Genomic DNA, 14,077 nt, shown 5'->3' with positions numbered 1-14,077 from the left:
AACATTTAACATGAACAAAATAAATAAAATTAATCACAATTTAACAAATAAATTCACAAACTAAAGAGAAGATCGAACCTTTTTATTAAAAAAATAAACCAAGAAGACAAGAACTCATTAAAATTATTTATTTTTTCCAAAAAACAACAGTAAACTGCACAGGTTTCGAACGCATCTTTAGTTTTTGATCTAAGATGAAAATAAGTTGTGAATAAGAAACGCAAGTAATTTCAATTTCATGCTTTTTACTTTTTGATGAGATGCGGTTAATTTTCATCCTTTTTTTTTTTTTTTTTTTGGAAAACAATTCTAAGTTTAAACAGTTTGTCTCATATGGAATAAGCGATTGTAATCTAAAAATAATCTGCTTTGTGCCAGGTTTTGTATTTAAACTACTTTTAATTTATTTATTAAGTTTTGAATAAATAAAGTAAAATCAATCGAATTGATTCGCTTTTGCTACATTTTAATGCTCAGATATTAAAGAAGCTTGATTTCCAAACTTTCCTTTCCCTTACAACGTTATTAGCTAGACATTGCTAAAATGTAATGCCGGACTGTTTGTGATTATAGATTTAATATTGTTTTTGATAGTAACTAATAGTTTCCTTCTCATAATAAAAGATAGATATAGTTTTTAGACAGTTGTGTTTACATTAAAACTATTCATTCGGAATAAGTTAATAGCTAGGTAAAATGAGAGCGAAAGAGAGAGAGAGTTGTTTGACGTTTCATCGATTTTTTATCTTAAATATTTATTTAAAAAATGTATGTCCAGAATATTGGACATATTATAACTCTTTTGATTTTTCACCTAGAAACTTGAAATTTTGTCCATTAGATACTCCTTACCATAGTACACTGTCTACCAAACAAAAACATATTTGGTTAAGTATTTCATAATTCCGACAGAATGGATTAAAAACTAAACAAATAGCGGAGTTCCAGAAAGCTAATGAAGTTTTTCTTTTTTTCTTCAAATTACAGACCTATTTTATGGTTTCTGTTATCATATTCCAGTCATGATTGTCTCACTTTAATTCCACAAAAACTTACCAATGCCAGCAAATTTTTAGAGCCATGCAAATTCAACCGATTCTAACCACAGACATACACTAAGTAAATTGTGATTTAACAAAATAAGTACGACTGTGGGTGGAGCACAAATGTAACACACGAATGCTCAAAACAAAATGCCAACTGGCTTTGATGTAATTTTATTTCCTAAACTAATGGCTGCTCTGACTTCACAAATAATTCGAGAAAATGAAGTCCATTGTGATTATTTTCCTATTTTGCTATGCAATCTCACGACAACTCTCGTATTTTCTCACTTCTTCTCCAGTTATTTTCTTATTAGTTTAAATAATTATTTCAATTTACTGGCAAAATTATCACGGCTAGCAGAAATTACTTTCACCGAAACCTTCTCCAGCACATCATTTGTACAGTTTTGAATGACTTAGTATCGAAATGTACGTGTCTATAAAATGTTCACCACATAATTGACGTAACTTTATCTTCTCATATAAAAACATAAGAACAAATTTTAACAATATACTGTGCTGGAAATTGATTTATGAAAATAATTTTTCCAGGAAAAAGTTCTACAATATCGATTAAGGGTCATTCCGTAGTGACTATAACGTAACATTCGCAGTTGATTTTCACTCTTTTTACTTACACCGGGAGTAAAAATAAATGTGTTTTGGTTTAATATGCAGATTTAAAATGTACAAGGTGACTATTTTTCATTTCTACCAAAAATTTGAAGCAAAATAAGTGCTGGCGGGTATTTTTCACCAAAAAAGGCATCGTGACTAACGTAACATTTTTGCAACCCTGAGAAACAATGCTTACGTTACGAGAGCAATTTTTCTGAAACTTACGCAGGCATTTAAAATTGGCCGATATATTTGTAAGAGGTAAACAATCTATTTTTAAAAATGTACTAGAGATTTGTTACAGATGAATCTTTTTTTGGCCCTTAATGGTACTTTTACTAAAAACTGTGTGCGACTAACGTAACGTGACTAACGTAACCATCGAATAACAAGCAACGAGCATATAAAAAACATTTTATAATTAATTTCTTGCTCTTATATTACTTTTATACTTTTTAGGAACCTTCTTTGTGTTGCATTATGGTTTTTTCTTTACTTTTTTCTATATTAGTGTAAGAAATTGAATGGAAGAATTCAGTTCAATTAACTCAATTTGAATGTGCGAAAAAAAATGAACAAATAAAAAAACCTGCTTTTACAAACTGAATAACATCATTCTTGGGTTAATTAAATACTAAATATCTCTCTTTTAAAAAATTAACTTTATGCAAGTTGATAGTTTCACCGAATTCTAGTATTCTGCCGATATACTAGTTATCGTCATAAGAAACTCCGGAGTACTTTTCAGTGGCATATTATATGTTAAGGTTTACTGATTCATCGAACGAATAGTGTTGTGTATAATTTTGAATTAAAACGTAATATTGAAAAAAAAAAAAACATTCGAACGTTTTTGCAGAATGCGTTTTAATTCCAGATATCACCGCAAATGTTTGAATAAATGATCATTCTTGCATTTTCTGAAATATATGGCAGCAGCGCTTATTGTCACTGTATCATGTAACATCTTCAAATGTTTTCCAACGAGCAGCCATTACTTCATTTTAGTAATAGGTAGAATGTATTTTCTAAAAAATAGAGACGTTCTTCTTTGTTAAGACTGTATTTCTATTATCTTAATTTCTTAATTCTTAAGCTTGGATTCTTGTGTTGAATGCACATTCAGCAGAGCACTCATTTTGCTTTACTCACCTTTTTTCTTTTTTAATAATTCCTTAAATTGGAAGTATCTTTATAAAGATCTTTAAAAAAAGTATTTTTCTAAGTAAACAGAAGGTCTACAATGTAATATTACTGGTATTTTTCACCCTTTATATTTTTAATCAATATAGAATGCCTACATATTTAAAATTGTTCATGAAAATTTACATTAAATTAAATAAGTTTTAAATATTAGCAGTCATTTTTAAATTGTTACGTTAGTCACATGCAAACTGTTACGTTAGTCACAGCTGAAATGGTACGTTAGTCACACTAATTAGTTTATATCTACTGATACTAAAATAACTATTTTGCCCTTTTTAAGTGGATATGACACAAATGTAAGAAAATAAAAAGTGCTGTTTGGTTCAATCATCTGGTTTAGTTTTTAAGCAGAAAATAGTACATTTTCGTGACTAACGTAACGTAAATATTTTCAGTGAAATAACCAAACTAATTAAAATACTTATCTTGTAATGTATGCAAAAAAAGTCAATTTTATTGTGCCAACATCTAATCATTCTGAATAAACATAGTTCTTTTAAAGATTTTCAAAAAATTTATATTACACAAGAAAACTTAGACGCATGTTTTTTGCGTATGCTAAGCCTTTTTTACAACCTCGCACGTTTAGAGCCAAAAGAAAAACACCGAATGAAATTTTGCAAACTGTTACTGGATTTATGTACTAGAAAGTATGCTGAATGAAATGATAGGTCACAATTAAAGCTTTGTGGGAAAAAAAATTCTGAGGTTGAGGTTGACATTTCTATGGAATGACCCTTAAAAATAAATTAAATTTCATATATTGTACAAGCTTAGTGAAAATAGTATACAAAACTCATAGCAAATAATTGTAAAGATAAATTTTCATTCGTTGCAATTTGAACAAAAGGATATAAAAAACTAGAATTTCGTAATATCATTCACGGAAATTGATTACTGAGATTGACATTTCATTGGCTATTCTGAAGTAATGGGACAAAAAATTGCATAAAACAAACTAACATAAAGTACGCAGAGTAAAAGGCAAAAGCAAAAACTAGCATATTTGGCTAATATCCAGTGGCCGGTAGCTTGCAGTTTTTTAAATGATCACTTTTTTTTAAAGCTAATGCTCACCCACCGCGGACTTTTTTAAATTACAAAATTGTAAAAATTACTTTATTAGCATTAAAAACCAGTTAAATTTGATGAGTTACCTTTATAACCAATAAAAAATACCATTGTTAAAAAAAAATGTTTTGAAAAACGCGTATCAATAGAAGAATTTTTATCCTAAGCAAATGATACACTCAGCTAGGAAAAGATCATGAGAGCAATAAATACTGCTCCAAGATAGCGCTGTGGGAAAGTAGAGACAGAAGCGGCGACCGATTGGCAAATGTTTTAATCACCACATCTGGAGTGTTAATCAATACCGGGCGAAGTGCTACCACTAATTTTTCCTTTAATAGAAAACGTTATATATTGCGTGCGATGTGTTGTATAAGAACGAAAATATTACACGTAACTTGAATGGTGATATCTGGACAGAACATTACAAGAACTGTCTAAATACAAACTAAAACTATCCAAAAACCAAACAGGAACTGAAACTTTTTATTCATATTATATAGTTCCGAGCAATTAATTTATAATTATCCCTACTAATAATCTGGCTGCCTCTGGAAAATAAATATATTCCATAACAAGCACGAGCTCATTAAAAGCTGTAAATGCTGAGTGAAGAAGAAAAACATAAAACAGTTTTGGGAAACACATACGGTCTTTTGTACTTGAACAAAATATGCCACAATCATCAGAGTCTCAAGAAAACGGAAGCAATTTGTAGACTAGAATAGCATATTTGTAGAAAGACTACGCCATCTCCAGCACCTGGAAGCCATATGCAGTTTACCATAAGATATTACCCAAAGTTTTCTCAAGTTGCCGCAGTAGTATGTCTGAAAATGAATCCATTTTCAAGTAAAGAATAAAGTGTTGCACTTTTTTTTTTTTTCACTTACAATCTTTCAAATATTTTTTTTTCACTTACAATCCTATAACTTATTGATTTACGTGTTTCTCGGGACAAATCTTTGAGCATACGTACTCTAAAATAATTTTTTTTTTCCTTTTGATATAAACTGTTGATATAAATGTCATTCCAAATAAAATCAACAAATTTTTGTGTCCATTTTTGATTTTGATGAAATTTGCTAGGTAATATTTATCAATATTCCGCACTCCTAAACTGTTATATTTTGTTCATTGAAAATTTGTTCTCCTGAGATAGCTATATTTTTGCTCCACGGGAGAGTTAATTTGGTATTTTTGATGTTTTTACTAAAAGCTCTAATAAATTTATTTGAATTAGTAGAAGATCAAACACGGCTTATTGCAAAGCTGGAAAAATTATCATTTATCTGTGCGTAAAAAGAAACGATTTTAGTTAACCTTGATAAAAAAATTTCCTGGGTCAAATCATAGTTCAAAAAGTGCCGTTTTTGGCATTTTGAGCTTAAAACAGTTGATGAGGGTCTTACAGTAGGAAGATATTTTTTGTCCTGTTACAGTTAGTTATATGCATACTAGAACTAGAGAAAAAAAATAGGCTGATATTAGTAGTCCTTCATGATGGAAACATTGCTTAAACTTAAGAAAAAATGCAAAATGACCTTTTTAACTCCCCAAAAACGGCCTGTGGGTTAGGTGATAAAGAGGCTATGGGAAGTTGTTACGTTACTCTTTAAAACGAAACAAAAACTGTCTTGCTATTCTAAGGAGTCGAAGAGTTTGTTTTTGGTGAAAAATCCTGTTTTCTAAATATAGTTAATAAAAATTGAAAGCCATTTGTTGCGCAAAAGATGTTTGACTAAAATCTAATCAGGGTATTCAGGGTATCCTCTTCCCCCCTTCTACATCTAAAACAAAATTTTCCAAAAAAGAGAGAGAAAGAAAACTAGGAGCACGACGCATTTTATTCTTAACTATTGACTGATAAATTCCAATGTTATAGCAACACAAAAACGAGCAAATGATTACGTCGGCTCAGTCACCCTGTATCGTCTGCCAGTGGACCCCTGAAAAAACTTGTTCCTTGCCCCCTCTTAAATACTCCAAAGGCTCCCAAAACGATCAGCAAATATTTTTTTGAACGCCGACCAAGGGACACCTAAAACCAGTACCGCCTGAAGATGCTTGTCCTTGACCTTGAATGGGATGAAGGCGCGGCCGACTCGGAGGCAAGATTCCCTTTCGTTGAGATTAGAGAGCGTCTTCGGACGATTTTCACCTGCACAGGTAACACTAACAAAATTTTGTGCAGGTGTCAAATTATCAGGGTTCCGAAAACTCGGAATGAAAATTACTGAAGTTCATTTGATTGCGAGCGTTTGATAAAAGGCAAAAAATTAGTTGTCGTCGAAACATACAAGGAAGTTAAACTTCAGCGTTAATTTAAAAATATTAATAAATAATAATGAAATAAAAATAAATAAAAGTTTTACAAAGAATTAATTTATAAAATAAACAAAAATAACGATAAATAAATAAAGTTATGAAATAAAGTACAAAATAGTGAGATAAATAAATAAATTATCGTTATTTTCACCATTTTTTATGGTTGAAGTTTTTGAATTATACACTGAGCGGCAAAAAAAACAAAAAAACGTTTTAAATGCGTCTGGCACCATTCTTGCTGATTCTTATGTAAAATGACCCCCAGAATCCAAATACATATGAGGCAGTGAGAAGCAAAGTGATGTAAGTGGACATTTTCAAGTTTTGAGTAAAACGTGTTTAAAGATAACATCCTAGGTAGAATATTCTTGATTTTTTTTTCTCAATCATGCTGCATAGCAGCAACTTCCACGGCTACTAGTATCATCTCTTGCTCCAAGACAGAGAAAGAAGTTCACCTACCATATGTACTGGTTATCTCCAAATTTTTAATTTTGCCACTTACATCCCTTTGCTTCTCACCGCCTCACATGAACATCGTTTTCTCACATCACCCACCACTGTTTTAGGATAACTCCCCTTTATATATATATATATATATATATATATATATATTTCTTTTTTTTTTCAGTTTTCGACAGTTTCGTAGCCATTATTTTAATTAGGTGGGAAACGGAGTATTATATAACCATCATCATTCTTCTAAAAGGCTAGAGTTGAAATGTAAGGATCTATAAACCGACAATTTCTCTGAAAAAAAAAAAAGAACGCAAGTAAGTCGTAATTGATACGTGAATCGGGAAGTAATTTTTGGACAATAACTAACAACTAGACAATTGGACTGAACGCATTCGATCTTTTATTAAATAACCTTCGTAAATGGTATTTAAGAAGCAGTTTTATAATGAATAAATTACCTAACACATTGTCTACATAAAATGATGAAAATTGCATTCCAAGAACTTAATACAACACAGAAAATTAACTTTGCATTCTCACACAGTTCACGCCTTGCAAAATAATAATTGGCATATCTACATTTCATAAGTCATTTTCTCCTTCATTGATTTAATATTTTTTTACAGCTTACGTTCTGGTTTTTAAGGTTGGAAAAATTCAGAAACGACTATACAAGGTCTTTTACATGATGAAATAAGGGAATCAAATGAGCTTACCTTATATGAATGATATAATGGAGAATGAAACTGTGATGATTGTCGATGCTCGGTGCCCATGATAAATTAACAGATCTTGAAGTGAATGTGAGAATTAAGGGCATCCCAGGAGGATCTGGAACATCTGGAGAAGAAATTACAGTTAAGACTCCAAACAGAACAAAACAATGCATTATACATATAAATAAATAAAAATTTATTCTAAATAACCATATGATCTTTTTAAAAGCTGTAAACAATTCAAAAACACACAAAACTAATAGTGCTTTAAATTATTGAAAATGTAATCTCTTAATCTTAAGTCGCGTCTCATTTGCAGAAAAAGCACTTTGACCATTGTGTCATAAAACCGAAACCGAATAATCGCTGCTGCGCGTAAAGAAACTAAGCGACTACTCGAGGAAACCATTTTTTTTGCAACTCAGAATCAGTCACTCTTATTTAGATGTAGATTAATAAACTATCTCGTCTATGAATTTCTCATTTGTGCGATAAAGATATATAGTTTCACTTTTAAAGGTATTTTCCCCAGGATTAAATTAGGATAAATTAAATCTCCCCTTGCATGCTATAAGACAAAGAGACCTGTACTCCCATAATATACATCCATATCCGAAGAAACATTTATGCTTTATGCATAAATATTTAGGTGTTCTTGCAAATAATGTGAGCAAAAAAATAATAATAATAATTAACCAACGTGCTGAAATAAATTGCGCAAAAACCACCAAAAAAAGACCGTAGAAAACAAAAGTATTGTTGAAAACCCCTGAATTTCACTGGACCCCCAGTGCATTAATACTTCTTCATAAGTAAATCTTCAAAAGCCCAAACAAAATCTGCATGTCGTCGCCTCAGAGCAACAGTAAGATATCTTAGTGTTATTTATGGGATTAGATGTCTTACTGTTGCTCTGAGGCAACCATATAAAGAGAGAGAGAGAGAGAATGGCATTTGATTTTCAACTCTTCACCATTATTATTTATACTGTATTTCACAATTATATGTGTTTAGTATTTTCGTCACAGCGAAAAAACAAAGGGTTTCCTAACAAAAAATAAACTAAGAAAACTGAAGAGAAGAATCGACATAAGACAACTACTTTGAGGAGTCTTGAGATTTAGTTTCATTCAGGTTGATTATTTTGTAGATTTTTTTGTAGGCCGTATAAGAGATGTCTGAAGAGTGAAAAGATTTAATTGACATAATTAGATAGCATAAAAGTCATGGTGATAAAAAAAAATCGACAAGAAGTATCTTTAAAAAAATACGGGTTTGTGCTTCAGCGATAGCTTCACCGGGGGGGAGGGGTCATGGTGCATAATACGCTATGAACCCCTAGTATGACTTATTAAACAGGGGTGCCCACCCCCCTCAGAACATGGGTGCACCCCCTAAATACCACGAAGATTCCCCCCAAAAAAGAGAAATATAACCCTCAAAACAACTCCAACCCTAAAAATTTCAATAGCGCAGTGTGCGCCATGACCCCCCCCCCCCTCAGGATTATCCCCTGTATTAAAAACTAAATTAAAGTTGCTTCTGTACAGTTCATGTATTTACCTGAATGTTTCGATAACACTTCCAGAAAAATCTTTCGTTATGCGGCAATGCGAAAGTAGAACCTATCCGCACTGTTAAAAATTATTTTACCTCCCGAATTAAACTCTTCAAATCAATTACAGCGCAGCACCTTTTTACTACTTGTGTGCAGAAACGAAACTACAAATTGCACGTTAAAAATAACTCAAAGTTTGTACGATACTTATAAATCAGTTTGCGTCATACTAAAACACCATTCATTAACATCAATGATAAACCCTTTTGGAGCAATTTAGTGCTACGTTTTTTCCCTATTCGATATAAAATCAACAAATTTTCAGATGTTTTGGCGCCGCAGCATTTTTGATTTTGATGAAATTTGGTAGGTCAATATTCTACACTCACAACATTTTATTCCTGAGATATAGCTCTTTTTTGGTTCTACGAATGACTAAAATTTGGCATTTTTGAACCATTTTCTGAAAGCACTAGTAAATTTATTTAAATTAGTAAGAAGATCTAACATGGTCTATTGTAAAGCTGAAAGAATGAACTTTTATTAGTGCATAATAAGAAACGACTTCAGGCAAACCTAGCTAGACATTTTCATGCGTCAAATCGTGGCTCAAAAAGGGCCCTTTTCGTCATTTCGAGCATACAATAGTCGATAAAGGATTTACAGAAGGAGGCTATTTTTTTTCCTGTTGCAGTTATGCATACTAGAAACACAGAAAAAAGCGTATACTGATAGTCCTACATCATGAAAAAAAAAATGATTAAATTCAGAAGAAAAAAAAAGAAAATGGGCTTTTTTTCATTCCCTAAAAACGGCCTGTGGGTTAGGTAAGAAAAATTTGAAAATGATAGGGAAAAAAGCTGTTACGTTGCTCTTTAAAACGAAACAAAAACCATCGTGTTATTCAAAGCCGTGGAAGAGATATAATAAGCCTTTAAAACAATACTTGTTTTTTGGTGAAAAATTATGATCTGTAAATTAGTTAATGCGATGTTTATTTGGGGTATCATTAGTTCAACGGTTTCATTTAAAAACTTCAACCTCAAACTTAGTTATCCTTAGAGCTGAATTATCATCTTTATTTCTTTCTTTCTTTTTTTTTTTTTCTTTCTTAGTTTCATCTTAAGTTTCGGCCAACTTTGTTTCCCGTGCTTCGAAACCATCATGCAACTTTCCGCTTCAGCTGGTTCTTCGAAATACGTCGTCCGGAAAAAGGATGTACAGGAAATAAGGGGACATTATAACGGCGGACATACAAGAAGTCTGTTCCTTTGATACAGCTGATGGGACCGATTCGAAAAATAATCGTTTTCTGGCCTTCCTGAAAGTCGAAAACACGGCAACCCACGTGGCATTAGTCACAAGCAGAAATATTGCTCAAGGGTAATTCCATGTCAAGTGATCCAAAATTTGGGAAATTTTTTTCCTCACCCTTTTGTATTTCTTTGAAATTTGGCTCATCGATTGTACCCTTTGAGGTAATCAAAAGTCTAAATTTTTAGATTTTTATCTCTATTATTTTTTTATTTATGACACTTTGATTTTTCGAAAAACCCGCTTTTTTTCATGGATGCTTGACCATAAAATGGACGATAACTCAGTACCAAATACAGATAGAAAGATTTGGTAAAAAGCATTGTAAAGTACATTAGTTGCTGTTTAATGGGATATGCAACATGACTAATTTCAAAAAAAATTTAATTTTTAAAAAACGAAATTTAAATTTTAAATTTAAATTTCTCAAAAAAGGTATAATGAATTTTTTTAAAAAAAAATTCTCAAAATTTTTTGTGTATTTTATCTTTATTTGTGCAAAGTTTCAAGTTGGGATCTCAATAGGATCATATTTTTGTGAATTTTTAAATAAAATTTGACTTATGAAATAATGACATTTTTCAGATTCTAACTAGTTAAAAATGGGGTTCTCTCACTAGGGATGGTCTAGTAAGTAGTAATTGATCATAACTATGCTTTAAATGAGCTGACGTGAATTTGTAAATTGGCAAGCACCCCCCCCCCCCGCACCACCACTTTTATTTATTTATTTATTTTTCAAAACTATTTTCAAAATGTAAAAAAATAGATAAATGAATAAAAAACCAAAATAAATAGTAAACTTATTAAAAATTGGTAAATGTTCTTCTTTAAAGTAAGAAAAAGACCCCCCTCCCCCGGGCCACCGCTTTTATTATTTTTTTCCAAAACTATTTTCAAAATGTAAAAAATAAATAAATGAATAAAATAAAACAAAAATGAATAGAAAACATATTAAAAGCTGGTAAATGTTCTTCTTTAAAGCAAGACAAAGTATATTACCCCTCCCCCCCCCCCCCACTCACTCACACAAATGATTAACACTATACTAGTATCACGCTTCACCTGATGCTTTTTTTTTTTCAGACCAAGTATTTCTTTTTCAATCCGAACTTCACAAAGTGTACTTGATTATTTCACTATCTGATAAGGAGAGTTATTATTCATTTCGTCCCTTACCCCTGCACCAACTTTCAATTTTGGATGGAGGAAAAAAATAGTTTGTCCCAAGATCACAGCAAAATAGGAATGCTTCCCCCCGTGTTGTTTCATTCTTTTTACACTAAACTAAAAATAAATCTAAATATCAGGTCATATGTTCTGTCCGCATAAAACTAACTGTCTTTCTACAACATTTGGAGTGCAGCTGTTTTTTCTTTTCTTTAATGCTAGTTTTCTTTTAATTTCACTTGTAAACGAGAGCAATGCAGCGAGATCTATTTATACATATATTAAAAGCAGTTATAGATCAAACAAATTTTGCTAATTTGAGCATAACCTTCCATGTTGTTATGTTTCATTCCAGATTGCCCCCCCCTCCCCCTACCGTCCCACTTTCCGAAAGAAAATAAAGCTGCAAATGAGTGGTTCTTTTCAGTTTTTCTGACTTTAAGCTTTTATGACCCCTCCCCCCATTTATAAGCTTTAGTCACTACTGATGTGTAGCAGCGTGCGTCCCAGTTTATTATGGTTATAACTCTTACATGCCGGCTTATTTTTCTAAATACAGTTTTGAAAAAAAAAAGAAATGATAAAAAGCGGTTGTGTGGCGGTGGGGGGGGGGGGGGGTACTAATCTACAAAGTCATGATAGTTCATTTCAAGCATAGTTATGATTAATTACTACTTACTAGACCACCCCCAGTAAAAGAACCCCATATTTAACTAGTTAGAATCTGAAAAATGTCATTATTTCATAAGTCAAATTTTATTTAAAAATTCATAAAAATATGATCTCATTGAGATCCCAACTTGAAACTTTGCACAAATAAAGATAAAATACACACAAATTTTTGAGAATTTTTTAAAAAAAATTCATTATACCTTTTTGAGAAATTTAAATTTAAAATTTAAATTTCTTTTTTTAAAAATTAAAATTTTTTGAAATTAGTCATGTTGCATATCCCATTAAACATCAACTAATGTACTTTACAGTGCTTTTTACCAAATCTTTCTATCTATATTTGGTGCTGAGTTATCGTCCATTTTATGTTCAAGCATCCATGAAAAAAAGCGGGTTTTTCGAAAAATCAAAGTGTCATAAATAAAAAAATAATAGAGATAAAAATCTAAAAATTTGGACTTTTGATTACCTCAAAGGGTACAATCGATGAGCCAAATTTCAAAGAAATACAAAAAGGTGAGGGAAAAAACTTTGGATCACTTGACATGGAATGACCCTCAAGTTTTTTTCAAGGCGTGAAAATACTCCTTGACGTTGTTAGAGGAGTGACGCTAATTTTGAAGGAGTGAAACATACGAAAACCGTCAAGACCGTAATAGTCATCAGTTCCATAAAAACTAACCTCCTAAGGATGAAATGAGAGATTACAGTAAAAGAATAAGTGCATACTATTTTGATTCTTAACATTTAGAATGTGTGATATTTTGTATTTCAGAAAAATAAAATATTAAAATGTAATTATTTTAAAATTTCTAATGTTTTAACACTCCAATTTCCATGCAACTAAATTTTTATTAAAAATTTAAAGCGTGAAAATACGCATGACTATATTTTTGATGCGGACAGTTGCTCTGCGGGAATTTTTCCCTTTGTGCAGGGTCTAGACCAGAGTATTAGTAATACTTGCGATTTCGCATAATTTTGAATTACAGTAAACTCCCGATTATCCGCGGAATTGGGTGGCACAAGTGCCGCGGATAATAAAAATCGCGGATAACCGCAAAAAAGACAAAATGGGGGACAAATCAGGTAAAAATTGTCCTATCTCAAATTCTTAACTGTATTGATGCATAACACTTTCTGCAAACAGTGAAAATATATATAGAGTACAGTACAAATGTTTTGTATTTTTGCACAACCGAACTTAACATCAATAACAAACAAGTGTATGTACGATGAAGAACGCACAAAAATAATAATAATAATAAAATTAAATCAAATCAATCAATCAAGCAAAAACAACTGAGTGTAAATTTACAATTTTTGGAAAAAAAAAAAAAAACAGCCACTGGTATTCGCTTTTTACTGCGAAAATACATGTTCGTGATTGTTGATTGATTCGCGGATAATCCGGCCCGCGGATAAACCGCTCGCGGATAATCGGGAGTCTACTGTATGTGTAAAGCTGTGACCAAATGTTCTAATCCTAAGCAATTAATAATATAAAAAAAAAATCAAATGAAGTTAACTACGTAATTGATTTAGAATCCAATATTGATTGATTTATTTTTTCAAAGAGTAGTTTTTTATTTTGACATAAAAACTTTCATTCCGTAGAGTCAATTCTTAATCGACGCGTGATTTGTCAAATATAACTTCCAAATGAATTATTTCTCATGTTAAAAAAATTTTTGAATTTAATAAAATATTAGTTATGCTCATACAGATGTAATAGTTCAGGTAAACTTATTTAATTTCCTGCACGGAGTTTCCTATTCCGCAATCATTCAATTTTCACTGGTTAATATGAATTGTTCAGCTTGTGAGGAAGCAAAAGAGTTTGAGTTACTTAAAATTAATTAATAAGATTTATTTTTTCTTCGTTTAATCATCTTAGAGAATGCTTCATTTATTCATCC

The 14,077-nt window shown here is 31.3% G+C and overlaps 1 protein-coding gene across 1 annotated transcript in view; it reads right to left on the bottom strand.

Annotated features, from left to right (window-relative positions):
* LOC129231248 (tyrosine-protein phosphatase 99A-like) overlaps nucleotides 1-14,077 on the bottom strand; it is a 161,990-nt gene that overhangs the window by 110,151 nt on the left and 37,762 nt on the right. Inside the window, exon 3 of the mRNA XM_054865527.1 lies at nucleotides 7,445-7,568. Within this exon, the coding sequence (XP_054721502.1) occupies nucleotides 7,445-7,568 (124 nt within the window). The remainder of the gene's footprint in view (nucleotides 1-7,444; nucleotides 7,569-14,077) is intronic.

This window comes from Uloborus diversus, chromosome 10 (assembly GCF_026930045.1).
Source record: "Uloborus diversus isolate 005 chromosome 10, Udiv.v.3.1, whole genome shotgun sequence".
Lineage (NCBI taxonomy): Eukaryota > Metazoa > Arthropoda > Arachnida > Araneae > Uloboridae > Uloborus > Uloborus diversus.
The sequence above is the reverse complement of the archived record's forward strand: the minus strand, read 5'-3'. Positions and strand labels throughout refer to the sequence as shown.